General features: G+C 34.5%; 1 protein-coding gene across 1 annotated transcript in view; it reads left to right on the forward strand.

Annotated features, from left to right (window-relative positions):
* LOC150093598 (tight junction protein 1-like) overlaps nt 1-25,371 on the forward strand; it is a 712,683-nt gene that overhangs the window by 248,519 nt on the left and 438,793 nt on the right. Inside the window, exons 6-7 of the mRNA XM_090413230.1 lie at nt 4,969-5,071; nt 17,878-17,959. Of these exons, the coding sequence (XP_090269356.1) occupies nt 4,969-5,071; nt 17,878-17,959 (185 nt within the window). The remainder of the gene's footprint in view (nt 1-4,968; nt 5,072-17,877; nt 17,960-25,371) is intronic.

Raw genomic sequence — 25,371 nt, forward strand, 5'->3', positions numbered from 1 at the left:
AAGATATGTGGATAATATGTTCTCCAGTTTAGCCTTTCTAGACTGGCGTCATTGCCCAATCTAGAAAGGCTAATAATAGTTTAGTCTTTCTAGACATCTTGGTAACATGTCTACCCAATATTAACCTGTCCTTTTCAGTATTCAGGAAGCCCATCCACACAGACAAATATGGTCACAAAACTACTCCCCCCCCCCAACAATATAGTATCATTAAAATACTAGCCAATAGAGCCTATAAGCTAGTGAGGAAACTGTAGCCATTATAGAAGAACTTAATCATATACACACATCTTATCTAATGGCTGCAGTTTTCTCAGTATTTAAAAAAAAAAGAAATCAATCCTCAACCTTCTCTTCAGAAAGATTTTTAGTAATGCTATCATCATCTCCTATGTCTGAAACACTTCTGAAAAAATAGCCAGAATTTTAAAGAAATACAATCTCTGCATGGCTTTCAAGCCCCTACTGAAAGTTTGCTACCCTTATATACTCTACTAAAATCAACTCTCTACTCTCTCTGTGCCTGGAGTATATAAAATGCCAAGTTCCTACATGAATAGACAGGAAGATAAGCCAACATCCCATGGAAGAACACAAAAAATACATCTGCAGTTCACGACTATGATCAATCAGACCTTGTAGACCATGCTTTAGATACAGCTCATAAAATCAATTGCCACCATACTCCATCACTGTAAATTTAGAAAAGAAAGACTATTTTTGCAATATGCAGTTGCTCTCGGAAATCTGCCAAATTTAAATAAATATGGTTGCATTAAACTACTCAAAATATGGTAAACAGTAATATTTCTCGATCCCAGTACATCCTAGGCTGCCAACAGGTACCCACAGAGGTTGCTCCGTGGGTTAGGACTAGTCTTTCGTCCACGTTTCAGTTAGTTTTGTGTTGTATTTGTGTGTATGATGTTCAGTAACTGAGACAAAATATTGGAAGAATTAAATAACCTTTTTAATCCTTTCTTAGTGCTGTTTTATTTCATTATGCTTCTAACACGAGTTTCATCCTTCTTACACTTAACCCTTAACACATGAAGAGAGTGTGTCCTTAGGTGAATGGATGAAGGTTACCAGTTTTATATATGGCTTAAATATAGTATGGAGCTGATATTATTAAGCATTGTGGATATCTTTTCATATGTGCCTAGAATGTATGGGATAGTAGTAGTAGTTTGTCTGTGGTCTTGTGTATTAAGGAGAGGAGAGGATTTGATGGAATATATAGTAATTTCACTATTTTCTGTGGATTATTGTAGTTGGGTCAAATAGGTGGCACCAATTAGGACTTGAGTTCTTTGTGTTTATGTTTGTGTTTGTTTGTGTTTAATAGTGAGAACAGTTTTAAAACTGTTCTCACTGTTTAATAGTGAGAACAGTTTTAAACTGTTCTCACTATTAACTAATTGTTACTGTTTGTATACTATGGCAAACTGTTTGTGCTCTGAAGATGCTAGATATAAAACCAACACAATAGCTGCACTAAGTAAATAAATATCTTTTTTTTTATTAGTGTCTTGTGTTATGAATTAAACTGTTCAAAATCTTAACATGAACTCCCACCACCCGAATATCAATTAATGGTTCTAATATTTCTCTTTTCCTGAACTTCCATATTGAGATCTCATTCTCTCTCTCTCTCTCTCTTGTGCATACACTCACACCCACTCACTTATCTGTACACACACACAAGAAATCTGAGATTTGTATAGGATTAGTATAGCTTCTAACCCTATACAAATATCAAATCTGCCCTACCTTAACATCCTATTCTCACATTGGGTGTGATTCATGAAATTTTTTCTGTCCAGAGAAGATCAATCCAATTTATAATTCCTAAGATCCACTCTCTAGTGAGCCGACCAAAGCTTAGCCACAATAATCTAAAATATCCTGGTGTGTACAAGATATGGTGTGACTGCGACATTCCTTACTTTGGCCAGACAGATAAGTCTATTAAATTGCATATGAAGGAGCACAGGAGGGACATCACTTACAAGAGAACACGTGCCAGTGCTTTATCCAGCCATATCCTTTTTTCAGCCGATTCTGATGATGAAAACCATAGTCATACAATCCTTTGGGTCAGGTCTAACAACATTTTCCTTTGCCATGACGAATCGGAGAGAAAAATTGTAGAATCTAGAGAAATCATCCTCAACCCTGTACATTTAAATAATAATTTAAGCTAAACCTCCCAGACTGTCATTCTGCTGTGATCAAATACTGGCACTCACTAGATGCTATATGCAATCACTCACCCAACAATGTGGCCAACGAAGGAACAGCTTTGAATACGTTAACTACAACGTTTTAACGTTAAATATGTATAGTGACTTCCTGTGCTGTACACAGTTTTTATCTTCAATGTTTAATGTTTTTTCTTTTCTTTTATAAAAACACTTGAAGAAGGCTGTAAAAAGCCGAAACTAGTTGTGTGATACTATTAAACCATTTTCCTTTTCTCTCGGTTTATGTCATTCAATTCTTTTAAAAAATATGTATAACAACTGAGCAAATGAACCTCCATGCATATATATATATATAACATTTCAAATTTCAGCTTATCTTTATATATATATATATATTAGGGTTACCAAGTAATTTTATAAACTTGGTTATTTTACTCCTAATCCCAAGTAAGCAAACAATTAAGTTTGCACCTGAACGTAGTTCAAGTCTAAAGGTGGTGCAACACCAGGGCAACTCATTGTAAAGGTGGGTAAAGCTCTTATCACTATTCTTAGTATTTTCCATAATGTAAAGCACATCTCACTAAGATATGTATACTGCAATGCATTATGGGTGGGGTCACTACCCAGACCGGTTATCTTTTTTGAGGTCTCCTCAGTGAGTAGCTAGACCCTAAATTCCAAGGTTTTAGTAATACAGAGCCTGATCAACTTTACCTATACAAGTTGCTATAAGGTGTTTTTATTTTGAATAGGAATCTCTGGAGGAGATATAGATGTAAATAAATTTTTTAACTTGGGAACAATTAAGTCTGTGCCTGAACTACGTTCAGGTGCAGACTTAATTGTTTGCTTACTTGGGATTAGGAGTAAAATAACTAAGTTTATAAAATTACTTGGTAACCCTAATACATTATTCCCAAGTTAAAAAACTTATTTACACACACACACACACACACACACACACACACACACACACACACACACACACACACACACACACACACACACACACACACACACACACACATATATATATATATAAATTAGTTAAATAACTATATACCGAGAATGAAAAAACAAAGGTTTAATATTAAGATACAACAGTTTCGTTGAATGATTCAACTTCTTCAGGTATCACAGGCAAAGAATTATACAAAAGATGACAGAGACATAATAAAATTACATCAACAGATCTAGTATAAAAGACAATAGTACATTTAAAAACAGGAATGCAAGCTTGAGTTCCAATTAAAGTTGACTATGTGCGTGAGCTGCCATGAGTGCGCCAATACTGAACAGTGGCAATGTGTGCATCAGAGAGATTGAAACTAAGGCTGTTGTTAATATGTGATGAATCTAGTGAAATTTCTCTGGATTCGATGATCTTTCTTTTGAGTTCATCATAACACATATGGATATTAGAAGTTGTTGGCCAGTCTTCGAGGTGTTGGCGACCTTCATCTGAGTTAAAAGAGAAGAGAACGTGGCTAGAGAGAGCGCTGGCGCTGGTCCTATCGTAGGAAATGTCTCTCAGGTGTTCTTCCATACGTAAAAGGATGGATTTAGATGTCTGGCCATAATATGGCTTTTCACAATCACACAAAATCTTGTAGACTCCTGGATACTGAGTAGGGATATGTTTATGTTTAACTGACTAGAACCCAAGAAAGTATAACATAAAAAACTTTAATGAATCACGACTAGTACTAGTTTCATCGGTGTCCCGACTTCTTCAGGTGAGTAAGAAATAACACAAATCTTATAAAACTAACAAGGTAAAAAACATGGACTTTCCAGCTTAATAAAAAGAAGAAGAATGGCAACAGTCGTATTTGAATTGATGACCGCATGGTATTGTTAGCGTGATTAGATATATATATTAAACTTCTGAAACAATTATCTTAATTAAAGTGAACTGTGACCACAGGGCCAAGCAAATAGAAAAAAAGAAGATGGAGTCCCAAACCTCCATCATAGGTATCCCCACTAAACATTATTCACATTATTTACATAATGCTCACATGTCTCATCTTAAATTCATTTGCTGACAGCCTACACATCCAAACCATGGTTTTACTCAGCTTCCAGGGGTGAATGCCCTTTCTCCTCCAACCATGTAATAAAAAATTACCATAGCAACTTGTGTTTCAAATCCCTCTCTGCTGCTTATCAACCCATTTTTGTAATGTGCAAATGTTCAGTCTGTCTTCATAGGGATCATTCCACATACCTAATGCCATCTCAATTTCACACCTCTGGATCCTTTCCACTTCCTGATCCTTCCAAGAATTCCAGATGTCCAACTGAGCACAGAAGTCCAAATGTCATTTAGTTTAAGCCTTATAATATGATAACTTACTTATTCCTGCTATCAATGTGTTTTTTGACACCTTTTATATAATTTTATCCAATTTTTATATATCTTCTCTAACACCCCCCCCCCCCCTCACACTTCAAATCCATGTCCACCATCACCTCTAAATCTTAGCCTTATCAATTTTTTGCAATGTAGTTCCATCAATGCAACATATAGCTTGCCATCTATTGGCCGAAAGTGCATAACTACACTTCCATATGGTGAGGACAATCATTATTCTTTGGCTAGTGTCACAGGCCAATGTTATGTTTTTTTACTTTTGCTTTCCTCATGTTTTCATCATTCACCTATATTTTTCTAAATATAGGTTATCTATATTTAGAAAAACTATGAAAATCTGTTTATTTATTTATTTTTTTGTTATCTGTTTTCTAAATATAGGATCAATGATCGAGTGATTAGTGCAAATGGAATTTCCCTGGAAAATGTCGATTATTCAACTGCTGTTCAAGTCCTCAGAGAATGTGGGAACACTGTAAATCTTGTAAGTGTGATTAATTATAATATATTTCATGTCTTCTTTTTCAAAATCTTCATTTTGAAAAAGAAGACATGATTTGTTTAGAAAAGCAAAAAAAAAAAAAAAAAAAATCTGACCAATAAAATCCAAGAGAGTTCTTTTGATATGGACATTTGATGGAAAAATAATTATGTGAAGATGATATTAAATGTACAGCTTTACTTAAGTTGGCTATACATATTACTTTGAAGATTTAATTGTTCGTTACAGCACAACAAGTGAAAGAAGTAACTGGAGTCATTCTGTGATTAGAGCAGTTACAATGTGATCACACAGAAACATAATACAGATATAAGTAAGAGAAATGATGAGTAAGAACTCAGAATATTCAGGTTAATTTTCTAGTGCTCTTAGAGCACTAATTGGAGTCAAAATTTCATCCCACTAAAAGAAACATGCATTAGCCTTAATTAGAAAAGGTCCTTACTAACAGCACTCTGCCATTTCAACACATAATGCATTCAAGTTATTTCATATGGCATAAAAAGATCTGCCTCCATATTGAAGACATTGTTGTGGTCTATGCTACTTTCATCCCTTTCTTACTAACTTTTTTATGGTCATTTGAGGAAAAAATGTTAAGCTCTGCTTTCTTTAAATCTTTCTATCTTTATGTTTGACCACATAACCATTTCGTGATAGATATGTTTTTAATGCACTTATATAGCTCCCATTCTAGAATAAAACTGGCAGTATAAAAAAAGTAGAAAACAACTCCTGATTACTATTTTTAGATATATCATGGATGGTTTTCTTCCTTATGATATTTACAGAAAATCCATATATACTAATAGACACTTAATTTGCATCACCATCCTTATATGAATTTTAAAAAATATGATATAATGACATAACACACAGAGTTGTGGCCTGTGTATTGATATTTATTATATCATGAAATGATATAATAAACATATTAACGGAAATTAGAAGACATCTTAAATAGGTTTGCTTTTAATGAATTTGCTACTAAATCTACAAAAAAGAAATGAATGTTACACCTCCCATTCTTCTAATGATAAACAGATTAACAATGAAACCACCTATCACTTCAAAACAGTGGTAGTTCCTTATGTTAGGAGAAATTGCTGAAAGAATTTCATAATCCTAAATAGATACTAAATACAAATCTCTATAAACTAGCCTCTCTTATCTTGTTCTTTCAGAACTGTAAGACTCTTTCAGAATCAGCAAATGCTCTACAGAATACTCCTAATTTAAATGCTGCATGAAACTGCCCAACATTTATAAGGCTGCCATTTTATGCCAAGAAACAACAACAAAAATTGTTATACTTAACTTCATCTAGAGGCACAGTCTGAGACACACAGAGTCCAGTATTATGATCATACTCTCCTATACAGTGATATCTCGGCTAACGAAGATAATTCGTTCCGGAATCACATTTGTTAGCCGAAACTTGATTTCCCATAGGTTTCTATAGAAAATTGTTTAATTCGTTCTGGATGCTGCATACTATTTAAAGATAAGTTTTATAAAATAGTAAAAAACACACTATAAAAGGGCAAAACTCCCCAAAGGCTGAGATGAACAGCTACCCAATTAGATGAAGGAGAATGCAAAGTAGAATGAAAAACTGATGATCTTTACACTAGTATACACACTTTATTAAACTGAAAATATGTATACAATGTTTTTACTATTCTTCTTCCAAATTTTTAAAGTTTATTCAAGGTAAGTCTCCTCTTCTTCAGTAGCTGGCCTCTGTCTCTTTGCTAAAGGAGAGTCCAAAATCTATCTAAAGTTGATTGAACTTCTCTTTTTTTCAGAATGTTTTTAAAGTGATTCAGACACTTGTCTTCAACCAAGGCACAAAGTCTGTTCGTTTCAGCTTTGTGTTGGGATGCCACTTTGTAGCCAAAGACTGAAACTCTTCCTAGTAGTGCAGCATTTTTTTAATGTCACCTGTTGGCATTCTTCCATTTTTATTGCTGTCCTCCTCCTCTGATGAGCACTCTTTATCTTCCTTGTCTCTTTCCTGATTCAGTTGCTTTTTCAACTCTTCAAGATCTTCTGTTGTCAGATCTTTCGAGTATTCTTCAACTAATTCTTCTACATCTTCATTTACTTCCAAATGTAATGCTTTGCCCAAGGAGACTGATTCAGTTGCTTCAGTTGACTATCAGACTATCTTATCTACAATGCCAGCATTTTCAGCAGCAAGTTCCCCAGCAGCATCTTGAAAACATTGGAAACAACACTTCTTATCTTGCAGCAGTCTGGCCATAACTTTTTTCCAGGCAGCATTAAGTGTCCCAACTGACACTTCGTCCCATGCCATGGCAATGACTTGAATAGCATGAAGGATATGATAATGATCATTCCAGAATTCCCTTAGTCAGACTGGTAAATGAAGTTGCATCAAAACATCTTTGGAACATGTGTTTTGTATACAATTTCTTAAAGTTTAATATGACCTGTTGGTCCATGGATTGCAAAATAGATGTGGTGTTTGCAGGAAGAAATTTTATCTTGATGAAGTTAAATTCTGCCTCCAAATCTTCTTCCAAGCCAGGCAAATGCCCTGGAGCATTGTCCAGAAGAAGCACAGCCTTTTCAGGCAACTTTTCTTCTCTCAGGTACTTTTTCACCGTGGACCCAAACACCTCCACGATCCATTCTGTGAATATGCTTCTTGTTACCCATGCCTTGGTGTTTGACTTCCAATAAACACTAGGCATGGGCTTGCAAACATTCTCTTTCTTGAAAATTCTTGGTGTCTCAGAGTGGCAGACCAACATTGGTTTAATTTTGAGATCACCATTTGCATTAATACAAAATAAAAGAGTTATTCTATCATTCATAGGTTTGTACCCTGGCATACACTTCTTTTCTTTTGTGATGAAAGTTCTTTTGGGCATTTGTTTCCAGAACAATCCAGTTTCGTCACAATTAAACACTTGTTCTGGCTTGTATCCATGAATGATGGTCCACTCCTGGAATTCTCTAACAAACTTCTCTGCCTCCTCTTTATTTGCATTGGTTCCTTCTCCATGTCTAATTACACTATGGATCCCTGACCTTCTCTTGAACTTCTCAAGCCATCCTCTGCTTCCTTTGAATTCTTCCTCTGCTGTACTGTGTCCTGCCACATTTTTCTTCAAATTTTCATAAATCATTCTGGCTTTGCTGCAGATCATCTCTTGAGTCATAGTGTCACCAGCTATTTGATTCTCATTTATCCACATCATCAGAAGATTTTCCATTTCTTCATTCACAGAACTTCTTTGGGATTGAGAGGCCAAGGTCTTCACACCAGCTGCAACTGAAGCTGCCTTAATCTCCTCCTCCTTCTTCAAAATTATAGCTATTTATGATGATGCTATGCCATGCTTGACTGCTAAATCCACAATTCTGACTCCTCTTTCATATGCTGAAATTATTTCTTTCTTTTGCTCAATTGTGAGCAACTTTCTGCTTCCCTTGGGTTTGTCACTTACTTTTTTGGATCCATTGTCAAGAAAAATTTTTTCTGGAAAATATAAAAGAAATATGACATGTAGCATATTATTTATTGAATTAGATAAGAATAGAATTTACTAATTATAAATTACCCCCCCATAGTAGAATTTAGCCAAATAAAGAATAAATGTTATCACACTTACCTCTCGCATTCACAGCCACATGGAGCATGCACCGTACTGACACTGGTATGAGGCGTATCACTTCTCGCTGTCTCAAACGTAAACAACCCAGTCGGGTTGGTGGATCTCCCCTATGTGATGTGGTCAGCTCATTTCTTTGTCACACACACATACAGATGGAAAAATAAGCTCCTGGAATGGCCCAACTGTTCATGTTTGCTGCTTTATGTTAGCGCGCACATCCACTGAAACATTCATTAGCCAAATACATATTCATTAGCCGAGTCCGAAAAACAGCAAAAAAAATCTTCGTTAGCCGAAAAGTTTGTTAGCAGTGACTCGTTAGTCAAGGTATTACTGTATTTTTGTACTCATATTCATATCTACATTGGGCATTAAGGATTTGCTTCTTTTACCTTATATGTTGTTTTCAGCAGTTAAATGTTCAAAATAATAGGTACTATTAATTGGTGGAGAAAGTGCTGAAATATTTAATGAGCAATTCATCAAGTTAATTCATGCTTGTAAGTTTGAAGTTGTACAAAGTTTTAGTGAGAATGGAATAGTAGAGAAGAGACTGTTAGTAGTACTACAAGATGTATAATGGGAGTTAAGAAAATACAGTCTTAACCACCTTACATGCGAAGTGCAATTTTAATATGCACTTCGCATCCATGTTTACTTGGACGTATATATACGTCCTGGCCGGTAGCGTGGTTAATAAGGTGAAAAACTACTGATGTATGACTGCTAGTTTTAAGTAGGAAAATGTTTTGAGTTAATGGCACTCTTAACATGTTACTTAAGAAAAGTCTTGCAAAATGGAATTCCCAAAAGAGAGTAAGGAGGATAAAATTATTCTGGCACATAAAGGAGGAAGTAAGTTGAAACTTAAAACTACAGACAAGGCTATCTGATCATGCTTTAACAACAGGGTGATGGATATATTTAAGAAGAGATGTGACATGCAGTAGTGTTCCTGAAGATCACATAAATTAGTTTGTTTTGGGACTATTATCATATTACTTTATATATCATAAAAGACATCTTGTATGGGGAAAAAAAAAGTAAAACAAGTACCGAAGAAGCAGATGTGTGCTTAGTTTAGAACTACTTTATTGACTTTTTTAATAATTAGTGTTGTTCTTTCTAATGTGCTCTTGCTTGAATTTCAGATGGAATTACATTCTCAATAATTAAAACAATATTATCAACTAAGTAGCCATTTGTGAACTGCAGCCAAACCACTGCTTCCTCAGTACTTTACTCTTTTTTTTTTCTTTTTTTTTTTTTTAGATATGAGATGTTCATTTATAAGGCATCATTTATTTTGTTCAATGAAGCAGATAAAGTAGCAGATAGAGAATCAGTTGATTGATGCAATCTATGGCAGAGTTCTGTGGCATTTTCCTTTATTTTCTCTCTTTTTACAATCCTGCTCTCAATTTTTGGTCCATTTGTTCAGCAGCTAGTTGGGGTCCCTAAATAATCCAAGAAACAACTGTATTCCAAATTTTTTCAAAACAGTGAATGGTGTGACATGTACTGGTACATATGAGGGAATTTACATTCTCAATAATTAAAACAACATTATTATCAACAAAGTAGCCATTTGTGAACTGCAGCCAAACCACTGCTTCCTCAGTACTTCACTCTCTTTTGCTTCATTTTAGGATAAAGGAACTGAATTTCTTGGTTATCATCAAGAACATAAGAAACAACTTTGTTCTAACAAGAAATGATAAATGAATGGAATGTAGGGGGAAAAAAAGGCTTAAATTATAAAGACAAAACAAAAATGACATATAATAACTCATAACTAAAAGCCAGTAAAGGTGGAACATTGGAAAATTAATCATGTAACTTCCTATGTTAATCTATACCAAAATAAAAATCACAATAGATTTTACAGGTTCACCGTCATGGCGTTTAGATTTATGAAGAGAAATAATTTATGCATATATGCAAAAACAAAAATATCACAAGAAATGCCAGACAAATTCAAAAATAAAATTATCGAGTTTCACAGATTCACCATAAATGCTAGAAAACAAGACAATTTTGAACTTTCAGATAGCTAACATGGATGATGTGCCTCCAAACAAAGGTAAAAAAAAATATTATTGTTAAAACTTCTGGTCATGAAAAAACCCACTATACTATTGTTTTGTCATACTATGAAGATGAAACAACATTGTCACCTTTTTTTTTAGCTGTAATCCCAGGAGGACTCAGCTCTACTCTTCAACCTTTAGATGTATCAATAAACAAAAAATTTAAAGACAAATGGGTCAATTGGATGCACTTTTCAATTTTGAGGAAACACATACAGGTAGGAGCCACAATTTCACAGGCGTGAGAATGGGTAAAGAGTTGCTGGAATAAAAGAAGGTTTAATGCCAAAAGAAATTCATTTGAAGTTCATAAAGGTTTATGGGCCCTCTTTTCCTTCATTTTCGATAATTAAGAAATGGGCTGCTGAGTTTAAACGTGGCCACAGTCTTCATGTGGATCATCTTCAAGGCTGGTATAGCCTTGAAGATGATCCACATGAAGACTGTCCAAAAAGTGTAACAACACTAGAAATCATTGATCAAGTGAACGATATCGTATTGGATGACTGGCGAGTCAAAGTGCGTGAAATTACTGAGACTATAGGCATTTCAAAAGAACGTGTAGGATATATTTTGCCTGAAGAATGAGATTGCATATGAGAAGGCTATGTGCAGCATGGGTGTCACGCTTGCTCACAGCAGATCAAAAATGCACGCAAGAAAATCTCTGAACAGTACTTGGAGCATTTTAACAAGAATAAAACTGATTTTGTGCATCGATTTATTACTATGGATGAGACTTGGATTCACCATTACACACCAGAATCCAAACAGCAGCCAAAACAGTGCACAGAAGCTAGTTGTTCAGCAGCAAAGAAGACAAAGTCTGTTCCATCACCAGGAAAGGTTATGGCATCGGTGTTTTGGGATACTAAAGCCATTTTGTTTATTATCTTGAAAAGGGTAAAACAATAACCAGGGAATATTATTCTGATCTTTAAACCAGACTAGACAAAAAAATTTATGAGTAAAGACCCTGTTTGAAGAAGAAAAAAATCATCTTTCATCAGGACAATGCACCTGCCCACAAAGGTGTTTTGGCAATGGGAAAATTAAGGGATCTACACTATGAATTGTTGGAACATCCACCCTATTCCCCAGATTTGGCTCCCTCTGACTTCTATCTCTTCCCAAAACTAAAACTCTTTCTCACTGGTCAGCATTTTTCTTCGAATTAAGAGGTGGTTGCAGCTGTAGAGGGGTATTTTGCAGATCTTATTGAGAACCACTACAGGGATGGGATAATGGCACTGGTGCATCACTGGAATAAATGTATTAGTTTTAAGGGAGATTATGTTGAAAAAATAATAATTTTGAAATTATGAATTCGATTTTTCATTGTTAGGCTGAGAACTTTTCAGACCACACTCGTACATATATCTTTTTTGTTTGTTTGTGTGTGTGTGTGTGTGTGTGTGTGTGTGTGTGTGTGTGTGTGTGTGTGTGTGTGTGTGTGTGTGTGTGCGTGTGTGTGTGTGTGTGTTTTATACATCAATTGTGGGCAAAGTATGTCATTCAGAGATTAGTAATGTATTGTTATTATCTGAATCATGTGTTGTTATTATCTGAGATTCTCCAGGGAGCCAAGGACTCATCTAGGGAGGCTATACTTCACACAGATCAGCTGTCATGCCTTCCCTTAAATTCATTCGCACTAGATATACACTGTCTACTTTAACTGGCAAACTATTGCACTCACTCACTGCACTGTGAGAGAAAAATCTAGCCTTTACCTCCATCTTAACTGTGAACAAACTTAACCTCATGGATGTCTCTGTGTTAATGCGATATTTCTGCTGATCAAGACAGATTCCCCTCAGTAGTAACTACTTTAACTTGTGCTTCAAACACCACCCTGTAGTGGAGAGTTTTCGCTGCTTCTTGTTTATTATTAAAAAGGAGCTTTGTAACACACATCTTCTCACCAGATAGCTTTTACCCCAATTCCAATTATTATTATTGTCATAGTATCCTGCATATCCCTTGATGGTACATATTTTTTCCAAGGCATCTCAGGCCTCGAATAAGCAGAGCAGTGGCTTTACTCTCGGTGATAAAAATTCATCTACCACCAAATATGTCTTGGATTGATTTTCTACATTTTTAGGTCTCTAATAAGAACAAACATTTCCATTTTTTCTCTTTATATCAATTGTACTCTAATTACTCAAAAAATTCCTCCATTTTTTCTCCTGTGAGAATTAATTGTGGGTTATAAGTATAGATCAGTCTTATTTTTTAATTTAGCTTTTTGGAATTTTTCTGCATCACTGTAATTGAAATTGTCTCCCATTCAAGAAGTTTGCATTAGTGTTGAATACTAGAGTTATTTCTTTCTTTACCTGATTCCTATTGTGACATATAACATCTTATAGTTGTTATTTAACAGTGTTTATCAACTGTTTTTTTCTTCATCTTAGAAATGCCCGTTTCTATGATTGTTTTGCCACTCCACTGTTTTTCCTTTAATGCTACTTATGTTGATAAGGCCTGTATTATTTTGTTGAATTTGCAAAAGCTTATGTTTGTATTAAATAATTACAGGAGATATATGTATCACTCAGTTTAAGGTGCAACTACTTCTTTATCCCTCATGTTCAGATGCATCTAACAATGTCTTTTGTTTCTGTTTCTCTCTCTCTCTCTCTCTCTCTCTATATATATATATATATATATATATATTTTTTTTTTTTTTTTTTCTTGTTCTCATGTTCAGATGCATCTAACAATGTCTTTTGTTTCTCTCTCTCCTTCTCTCTCTCTCTCTCTCTCTCTCTCTCTCTATTTTGTTTTTTTATCTTTCTTGTTCTCATGTTCAGATGCATCTAACAATGTCTTCTGTTTCTCTCTCTCTCTCTCTCTCTCTCTCTCTCTCTCTATATATATATATATATATATATATATATATATATGGGAATAAATTTTTAACTTGGGTATATTGTATATTAGGATAACCAAGCAATTTTATATGCTTGGTTATCTTTGTATTACTAAAACCTTGGTATTTAGGGTCTAGCTACTCACTGAGGAGACCTCAAAAAAGGTCGAAACCGGTCTGGGTAGTGACCCCACCCATAATGCATTGCAGTATACATCTTCTAGTGAGATGTGCTTTACATTATGGGAAAATACTAAGAATAGTGATCAAAGCTTTAACCACCTTTACAATGAGCTGCCCTGGTGTTGTACCATCTTTAGACTTGAACTTTGTTTCAGGCGCAAACTTAATTGTTTGCACACTTGGGATTAGGAGCTAAAATAACCAAGCATATAAAATTGCTTGGTTATCCTAATATATATATATATATATATATATTCATATTTATATATACTGACTAGAACCGAGACTAGAATAACAATTAAATTTATTCAATCATCGGATTGTCTGACTTCTTCAGGCGTTCGCTCTTTACATCCACTCATCCCAAGATTATATGGTCTCCCAAAGATACACAAGGAAAACTGCCCACTGAGACCAATTGTAGATAGTTTGACTCGCCTACCTACAGCTTATCTAAGTTTCTGGCTTCATCTTTAAAAGGTTTTACAGGAAATTCTTCTTCATATATAAACTCAACAAATTTCATCTTGAAAATCAAAAATTTAAAACTCCAGCCTTCAGATATCATGGTGAGTTTTGATGTGGTGGCTCTCTTTACAAACGTTCCAACTGAAGAGGTTCTTGATATTTTAAAGAACAAGATTTCAAAAAAGATGTTTTCCTTGCTATCACATTGCATTCATTCTGACTACTTTCAATATGTGAAAAAAGTTTACAAACAAAATAAGGGTTTGGCAATGGGCAGCCCCCTGTCTCCTATATTAGCTAACATCTTTTTTGAAGATTTCGAACAAAAGGCAATCTCCTCAGCTACTCTTAAACCAAAAATTTGGCTGAGATTTGTAGATGACATATTTCTTATCTGGGAACATGGCACCGATAACCTTCACTCTTTTTTAAATCATTTAAAGAACTTCCACCAAGATATCAAATTAACAATGGAGGTTGAAGAAAATGGATCTCTTCCCTTCCTGGACGTAAGACTTACTAAGACATCTGATTCTATTAAAATCTCAATCTTTAGAAAATCTACACACACAGATAGATACCTGCATGCGCCCTCACATCACTATCCTGCACAGAAAGTGGGTATCATCTCAACCCTAGCACATCGTGCCAGATCTATACTGTCAGATGATGAAGAGCTAAAAAATGAACTACAACATCTAAAAGAACCTTCACAAGTAATGGCTACTCGTCAAAAACTATTAATAAGCATCTATACTGCTGCCATCAAAACAACTCAGAAACACAAGACAACTCCAAAGGTTATATTTCCTTACCATACATCAGCTCACTCTCCACAGTACTAAGAAGAATTTTATGAAAGTTCAACATAAAAACCTGTTTCTGTACTCTTCCTGAACTAAGATCGATTTTAAGCAAATACAAACAAGCTCACAACCATCTACAATTCCCAGGAATGTAAAAAATCACGTGTGACTGCGGGAAGCAATACTATGGCCAAACTGGAAAATCCATTCTCCTACGTCTGGAAGAACACCAGAGGGATATTGCCTACAAAAGAACTAGAGCAAGTGCCCTGTCAAGCCATGTACTGTTTTCAGTAAACACAAATGATGAAGGCCATCAACATGAGATAAACTGGACAACAACTTCAAATCTTTATATATGCCATGATGAGGTGGAGCACTGCATAGCCGAGTCTAAGGAAATTGTTATGGACCCTCATCACATAAATAATAACCTTAGTTATAATCTACCGGACTCTTTCAGCTCTGCTATCCGATATTGGCACACTCGTGAAATCAGATGCACACAGCTGCCTAACAATAGAACTTCAACCCGGACTGTAGCTACAGTGTAAAGCTAACTAAATTTTATAATAGTCGTTTTTATAGTGATACGATGTTTCTTATAGTGTTTATTTGCTTTCTACGTTCCCACGCCTGAAGAAGTTGGACAATCCAATGAAACATGTTGCATTTTGAATAAATTTAATTGTTATTCTAGTCTCGGTTCTAGTCAGAATATATAAATATGAACATATCCCAATTCCGAGTTAATACTACAAATTGTGATATATATATATATATTCTTGAGCCTCCATAGCTCAGTCAGTAGATGAAGCACTTTGGTCAGATAGACCTGACTGATTCCCATCTGTGACATGATGAACCTTCATGTTGTGTCTTTTGATGAAAGGTGAGTTAGCCAGTCTCATACAGAGGTAGGGCTTTTTTTACCCAGAAACACAGATTTTTTGTCCCCCCCCCAGAACAGATTAACCGGCCCCACGAACACATGTATTTATTTACAGACATAGGACACTCCGGAAGGCATAGGGCTAACCACCTTATCCTCGAATTATGGTTGTGCTTGCGAAGTCCAAGAAAAGTTGGAAGGGCGTGGGCTCTTAAATGCCTATTAGGACCACTGATGATGATGATGATATTATATTCTTACAATAAAGAATGCTAGAGAAAAGAAAATGTTATTATAAGTCATAAGGAAGTGAAAATACATTTACAGTATGGTACTGTACTGTATTTATCGATAGTGTAAGTTTACATCATCTGTTTATTTACAAATGAATCGTATGTGTGTCAGTACCTACATCAATATTATCTTATATGATGCGAAACACTAAATATCATATGTATTACTAACACTAGACATCAAAAATGGAAAGATAATGTGAAAAAGATATTTATATTTATTTACGGGTGTAATGATTCATGCATTGATAATGAAAAAGCAGCGATATGATTGCTTTATGGTAGCATAGTGCAATCAATACGATTGCTTCGTGGTACTCTGGCCTATATACACTAATGAATGAATCATTATAATTTTTTATTTTATGCTAATTGATTAATTTAACTAATTAATAACAGTTATGATTTAATCCTGCATCTTTATGTTTGTTTACATTTCTCTCAACTGCAAATGGCCATGTATAGTCTGTGAGTGTTTGTGTGCATAAGTTTTGATTGATTTTAACTTTTTTATAATAGATTTGTACATATTTTATGGTAGTAAATGATAAATTAGACTGGTACCTACATATATTTTATGCATTCGACCTGGGTTTGATTCCCATCGGTGACATGAGAAATCTTTATCTGGTCTCTTTCGATGAAAGGTGAGTTGACTGGTCTCATACAGAGGTAGGGTGTTTTCACCCAGAAACTTGGGTTTTTCATTCCCCCAGAAGCAAACCAGCCCCATGAACACACATCTACAGGCATAGGACACCCCAGGAGGCATAGGGCTAACCACCTTATCCTCAAGTTGTGGCTGCAACGTCCAAGAATAGTTGGAAGGTCATGGGCACTTAGTGCCTGTTAGGACCACTGATGATGATGATATCTTAAGACCATTGATAGTACATTCTATTCTCTTCCTGCTATGCCCCAAAAAATAAACTCTCTCCCTCATAATATCTGTGGTAAGTTTGTATTCTTCCAATGCCTGCTGTCATCTAAAAAACCTGGATTAATATCCACTTAGTCCCACTTACCAATTTATCTATTAGTATTATCCAGAACAAAAATATACGTATGTATATTGTATGTAATAGTTCTTCACAAGGTACCTGACAGAGCTTGGTGTTAATTTCTTTTCTTATGATACATTTCTTCATAGTCTTTTCACTCTCATATTTGGCATTGCAAGAATTTCAAATAGAATAACCTCCATAATTGCTGTTCTTCTTTTCCTAGAGTTTAGTGTTGCTTGTAATCTAATGATTAAACTATTCAAAAAAAAAAAAAAAAAAAAAAAAAAAAAAAAAAAAAATTGAAACTCTCTCCCACAAGTGATAATAGTGATTAGTTGACAAACTGGTTCTTAATTGAAATTTCTTTCTGGTACTTAAATTTTAATATTCTAAATCTTTGAAATGTGTTCTGCTGAAATTTTTTTAAAAAATGTTAATGAATGTTGCTCTGTTTTTAAAATGACAGAAACAGAAAAATTCACTATGTATTTTTTTTTTATTAGCTTGTTTTCTTTGTTTTCAAACAGGTTATTAAAAGAAGGGTAGTACTGCCACCAAGCGAGCCTCAAATGCTTAAAGTAACCCTAACCAAAAGCAAGAAAAAAGAGGGTAATATGTTTTTATGGTAAAGGAATAGTATTTTGATAAAATGTGTTTTTAATAAAATGTGATCAGACATATAATTTTATTTTAACAAAAATAATTTACCAGTTCTCTTTGCTTTTTATTAGATATTCACTTTTTCTGTTTGTGCGTGTGTAATATTGATTTTCATTTCAAGTAAAGTATCTCCAGTTGATCCTAACTTTAAGTGTTGTCATTATGCTAATTTGTTAATCTTGCTAATTAAAAATAAAGGGTTTCCATAAGGTTTCTGATCCATGCAAACTACCGATATTAGTATCCATAAAAGCAAAGAACTAACTTTTTCTTTGCTTTTATGCCAGGACATTAGAAACTAGGTGTTTGAGTTTGTTTCTTTTGTGAATATGTTGTAGCCTAAAATTGTTGGTATAAGTGAATCCTGTCTGTCAGAATTGGATGTAGTAACTTGAATCGAAGTCAAATTAGAAGATTTGACTTCAATTAGGACAGAAACTTATGAAAGTAACAATGCCAGAAGTTAGGTAATAGGTGAAAAAGAGGGGATATGATAGAAACGTTTAAGTTACTTAAAGAGTTTTATAGGATTAATGCAGGGAGAAATGTTTCAACACTTGCTAGAGGGGGCAGAACAAGAGATCATCCCTGGAAGTTGAGTAAAAGTGCAGTTAATAGGGCTGAGAGGGACTAGATTTTTTGCTTGGAGAGTTGTGAATGAATGGATTGATTTGCCAGAGTCAGTTTTTGGTGCTATTCTGTTAATGGATTCAAGGAGAGGTATAATCGATTGTGTGGATAGTTTAGGTTTCCTGCAATGAGTCTTCAGACTTCATGGAGGTGCCCATGTTAATATATATCCTTTATAGAAAAGCTTATATGTTGGTTAGACATACTTCTAATTTGTTTAGGAAATGATAATGTAAACTAGATTATTATTTATAAAAACTTTAATAACTGCTCTACTATGGCCAAAGGCAAGACAGCCAATATCAGAATATCTGAACACAAGGATTACATCTGGTTCCAAAAATGCAGCCACACAGGACTTACTTACCATGTAGAATATGCTGGAAGAAGGCCACTTTATTACACTGCAGCAAGTACAAGTACAAAAGATTATTTTTTGAATCAGCTTAAGCTCTGAAAAACTTCCCAAACCTCAACAAATTTGGGTGCATGGGACTGCCCCAAATTTGCGAAGCTTGCATTCTAAGAACATCAGTCCAACAGCCAAGACAACTCGATTTAGCCTACTAGGGGGAGGGGCACCTTTTAGGACTCTAGGACACCCTTCAGTTGCCTCTTCCTTTCTTCAGCCTCATATGCTTAGTGTGAGTGCTCGCATGCACATATCATTATTTTGTGATCCTGAAGATGGCAATGTAACATTGCTAAAATATAGGTAGTTATTAATTAAAGTTTTTATAATTAAGATTTAATATATGGTGGGATGTTGCTACAGATCTTGTAGTTCAGTTACTGGGAATGAAGAACTGCATTGCCAAATTATCCTGATAGGTGCCAAACAAGTAATTATTAGGGAGGGGTAACTTAAATTATCTGCATATTGATTGGGTAGCATGATAAGAATGAAGGAGAGAATTTATTCAGCTGTTACGAGACAACTTTTTCAAAGAGCATGTGAAAACAGCAACTTGTGGACAAAAGAGTGTTAGATTTGATCATAGCATCAGAAGATGTCTCAATGTTAAGAATATGACTGTTTTGCCACCATTTGATGATAGTGATCATGCCATGCTGACCTAGAGAAGTAGCCAGTATGGATTGTCCATTTTTAGGAAAGGTTACATGAAAAGCTTCAAAGCTGGGAATTATGATAAACTCAGAAGAATACTATCTTTGTTAAACTTGCCAAGAAATTATATTCTTGGTTTCATCCTTTATTCAAGTGTATGCAATGTTTGCATATGAAGTATCTTCATGCCTAGGCTACTTATATATAGAGTATATATAATACTCTCTCTCCAAGTATATATATACATGCACACTCGGGTCTTCTTATGCGGTAGATACGTTCCACAGAAAACCGCATATAAAAAATCACACAAAAAAAGGCCTAACTTATGTTGAAAAATCAGGGATACGTTCCATAATTTTCTAAAACCGTATAAAACTGAAGCAATGAATTAAAATAAACCTAAAATCGCATAAAAAAAGTTTATGAAAATTCAGGAAAATAAGAATGCCTAAGTTTGTTTTAAAGCTTTATTCATTTAATTTTATTGAAAAGTAACATTTTTTTTAACATTTTGTCACCAGAATTATCATCGCTATTAGACAGTATTCGGCAACGTTTGCGAACTGGTGCAAAATCACTTTTATCACCAGAAGAGATAGTCAGATCATCAGATCTGTATGGTAAAGGCAATGGTTCTTCACAAACAGAATTAGCTTCACATTAGTTCTGTGCTGATTTTTTTTTTCTGACAATGTAATCAGTGATTAAACTTTGCGATGATGATTTCGCTAATTTTTTATACAGCTCACGATATCCAGACATACAGTTCTTCAGCTCACGTTGGAATTTAAAGGCTCATTCAGAATTTGTATCATTAACAAGAAAATGATTTTCCAATTTATTGCACAGTTCAAGACTTTCTCGAATTATATTTGCAGTGAGGGGACAGGTTTTTCTTCCGTTTCACTATCGTTTTCTGGATTTTCGATGATATCTAAAGTTAATCGATATCCAATAATATCATCGTCACTTAAGGCATTATCCATAAGATGTGTGCATGGTTGCACTGTTTGTAATACACCCAGGCCAAGCTGCTTTCCAGCAAGCATTTAAAGTCTTATTTCAGCGATAGTAGATGCAACATGATTTAAGTAGTTCAAAATAGAAAATTTTTTCCAAACATCAGTTACTGTTAATGATTCATTTTCTAGTTTATCCAACATAAATTGAAAAGTGTGCTTAACGTAATAATTTTTTAAAAGTAACAATTACGTCTTTATCTAATGGCTGAATAATGCTTGTTGTATTGGGTGGAAAAAACACTACCTGCACATTTGCATGTTTTAAATGCAGATGACTTGGTGCATTGTCAACAATTAATAAAACTTTAAAATCGTAAGCTTTTTGCTTCATGTATGTTTCCACTTCTGGTACAAAGCAATTATTGAACCTTTCAGTAAATACAGTAGTTGTTACCCAGACCTTTGTATTAGCCATCCAATGTACCGGCAGCTGTTTTAGATCTTTGGCTTTTAGAGCATGTGGTCTTAGAAATCGATTTACTAGGAGGAGTTTCAACATTCGATCTCCTGATGCATTGCTACAAAGTAACAATGTTACTCGTCTTTGCTTAATTTAAACCTACTTGCTTTTTTCTCAGACTTTGCAATGTAAGTTCGACTAGGCATTTTCTTCCAAAACAGTCCTGTTTCATCGGCGTTAAACACTTGATCAGGACAATATCCACCATCTTCAATAATTTTGGCTAACTTCTCTTAAACACTTTTGGCTGCTTCTTCATCTGCTGCTGCAACCTTGCCTGTAATCTTCATGTTATGAAGTGCATTCCTTTTTAAAAACCCGATTTACCATCCTTTGCTAGCCGAAAATTCTTTATCAGCCTGGGAAGCAAAAGTAGACAGCTCCAATTGCTTCATCTGTTCATAAAACCGAAGAGCTTTTTCTTTAATTAAATAACCACTTATAGGAATTTCCCTTTGAGTTAATTCTTCAATCCAAATTACGAATGCTCGTTCCATGTTTTCTAATAAAACATCTCTTGAGTACGATGATAATTTGGCACTTAGTTTTGTGCCAGAAATGACAGATTTTCTTATTGCGACTTCATTCTTTTTAATTGCTCTTATAGTAGATTTGCCTAAATTAAAATGTTTACCAATCACTGTAGATCCCTCTCCTTTTGCTAAGCGATCTAAAATTGCAATTTTCATTTCCAAAGAAATTACTTTTCTTCGGTGGTTTTTTCTCCATTGGACCAAATTTAATTAATTATTAATTAATAATTAATAATAAAAAATCAGCAAAATTAACAATTAATTATTAATGAATACATTACAAAATAACCAAGGTGTTCCATTAAAAATTCGGGATTTGTGAAGTGTTTCTTTCCGTCGTAGGAAAAGTTTGGGAAACGCTGGATTACCCTATTATCGGAATGGAATCTCCTTCTGTTGACATGCGCAGAAGTGTCGAAAGGTCTCGTATCTGTGGGCGTGCGCCGCATGACTTCAAATCTGCATAAAAAAGATCTGCATAAAAAGAGACCCGAATGTGTATGTGTGGAGAGAGAGAGAGAGAGAGAGAGAAATGACTTCCCATTAGTTGCTTTTGTATCCCATAATGCAAAGCACACATCTTTACAGACGTGTATAATGCTATGCCTTATGGGAAGAGCCACTAACCAGACCAGTTTCAATCTTTATTGAGGTCTTGTCAGTGGGAGCCAAGTCCAGTCATGAAGATTCTTCATGTGCAAACATTGTTTGCTTACACTTATCTTTAATTTACAGTATAACCAAGTGATAAAACTTTCAACAAATTATATTCTTGTTTAATCGTGTATCCTAATATAAGCAATGTTTGCTTGTAAAGTATCTTCACAACTGGTATCCTTCCCATTCAGTTACTGAATGTACTGGTGGTATAATGTGTTTCTATAGTTCAAAGAGCAAATAGGATAGGATGGGAGTGAAATGGATGTGCAGTTGTATTAAACAAAAGATCCATAATAATAAGAAGATGATGCGGAAGGAATATCATGAGAATAACAGTGAAAGGAGTTATATAAATAGCAGTAGAAATATGTAAAGTGCAAGCCAGAAAATTTATAAGTATTGTATGTCAAGCTATGTTAGAGTTTGAAAAGAAATTGGCTGTGCAGACTGAAGGCAACCCAAAAGAATGTTATCGTTATGTTACAGGTAAAAGAAAGAACAGATGTGGAAAAATAATTTTACTGAATACAGATGCAAGCATGCACGTGCACACATACACACCAGTTCAGATACATGGAAAAAATTAAAGAGATAGAGCCTCTTTCTTGTGCATCATACCAGTCAGTTTGGCTGAGCACAATAAGAACCATATTTTCTAGCCTATGAGCTTTTGGAGTTTCCATGGATGTTTATAAATGCCTCTAGATGGTAGGTGATGATCATTTTCTAGTATTTTTTTATTTATCTCCTTACTTATTTTGGAGATTCAGCATGTCTTTAAAAAAGTATTTGAGTCGGAATTCCAGGTTATCTAACCTTATTCCACCCGCACTATGAATCTGCTATAGCTTTATAATATTTCATGGGTAGATGAGAGATAAAACATATTAGACATAGTAAATGATTTTAATAAAATTAGCACAATTTACTGCAAATAACAGTACTTCATCAATGTGCAACAAATAATCAATTCAAAGAGATAGAAAACCATCTTTTAACCAGTAACATTAACCAAGTTCCATTTGCTAGAAGGATCATATCAGGCATATAAATAAATTATTTCTGGTAGTAATTTATTAATTTATTTATAATAAATAAAGTGTTTACTTGGGGATACATTAACACTGGGGTAAGAATATCCCAAATGTTTTGGAGAGGAAGGGGGAATCATTAGAATTTAAATTAGGCAAATGCAGTAGGGCTTCAGATCTTTCTTTGAAGATATGTTTATATTTAAAATCTCTTCTGTGGAGAAGGTGAGCCTGCCTCATTCCAAGGGATTCTGTGTTTGGTTTCAATCCCATGTTTTGCAAGACCAGAATTTGTGGTTTAAGGTGTTCAATTTGGTATCAAATGGTCACTATTTTTTTTCCCCATAAATATCTTGTCTGTCTAAAGTATGTTAGATTACATTCACAAGGAATCTGATGAACATCAGCTAGAGACAAAGGCAAAAGAGTGTCTTTTGTAGTTGGTAAAATATTAGAAATTTTGTTAAGAAATATGAGTATCAAGTGAAATGTCTTCAAGATTCTGTGTATAGGTTTGGATAGAAATATATGGAATTAGAACTCTTCATTCTATTGAAGTATCCTTCATTATAGGAATGTAAGAGTCTATTATTCATTGAATGTGATGAAGATGTAGCCTTTAATTATATTTACATTTGGATGGTGAGAAGCTCTTGTCATAAGGATGAAAAAGAAAAACAAAATAAATGTTATGTTTTTGACAATAGTGATTTTCTGTCAAATGTGATATGCAAAACTTTTGTATATATCTTCCAGTAAAGGTAGGTTTCTGATTTATTAATCAGTGTATACCAGATGCAGTGCAGTGTAGGTAAGAAGGATGTCCAAGAAGATAAACTCCCAGAACTTTCTTTTTTCATTAAAATTGGACTTTCATGGGGTAGATTTATTATACAAAAGAAAACAAAATACAGTCCATATTGATACGATTATCATTAGTTTGCTCATAATTTACCTTCCTCACAAATGTTGCTTTACTAATGGTAAGAAATGAAGATCGTTTCAAGCGTTTTTGCTTTTAAGATTTAGACTTAATATTATAGAGGGTGATTGAACTGCTTGCAGACAGAGAGAGAGAGAGAGACCATAGAATATAATGGAATACATATTAGTATTATTAAGCCAGTGTAGAGTCATAGTACTCATGGCAGAAGCCATGTTTTTATCAGACCACAAAACATATACTGTACACTGTACACTTCAGCTTTTTCCTTAAATAGTTTCCTTACTCAATGACCCCTAACCCCCAGAAGTGAATTTTTTTTCTCTCATTCCTTGTTAACTTATACAGTAATTTCTCTATATCTATCACACAAGCTCCTCCTGTAAATATATCTATCCTAGTCATATTATCCCTTCTTTTCATATCTGCCTGGAAATAGCCTTCATTATATAGTCTTAATTTGAATGATGATAAATCTTTAGAGAAAATCCCTGGACTTTCTGTCTAATGTTTTCTTCACCCAGATATTAGGTTAGAAGATTTGTGATCATTGTCCTATACAGTGATGGTATTACAATGCTTTCTCTACTTGTCAGTGTCTTTGGCAATGCGGTGCAGCAACTTTTTGAATCTTTACAACTTTTGATGTGTTCTTTGAATTTAAACTCACTGTCTACTTACATATCATCCCCTTATTCTTCACCTTCTACAATTCCCAAAGTGCATTTCCAATACAATATTTCACATCCCACTTCTTCTTGTGATGACTACCAGGGGAAATGAGATTGGAATGACATATTTTAAATAACATTTGAAGTGATAACATCCCCATTATTCAAAAGCACCAAACTATTTAGATCTCTTGCAGCAAAAGCACATCATAACTCTCTGCTCAGTTTAGCAGCAATTATTTGTAGATAATGCTAAACCAAGCAGAGAGCTATGTTGTGCTTTTCTTACAAGAATATCTGATTAGTTTGGTGCTTTTGGTAGCTAAATAGGGATGTCAT

Source organism: Typopeltis vanoorti, chromosome 23 (assembly GCF_054136105.1).
Source record: "Typopeltis vanoorti isolate ZY-2024b chromosome 23, IOZ_Tvanoo_1.0, whole genome shotgun sequence".
Classification (NCBI taxonomy): Eukaryota; Metazoa; Arthropoda; class Arachnida; order Uropygi; family Thelyphonidae; genus Typopeltis; species Typopeltis vanoorti.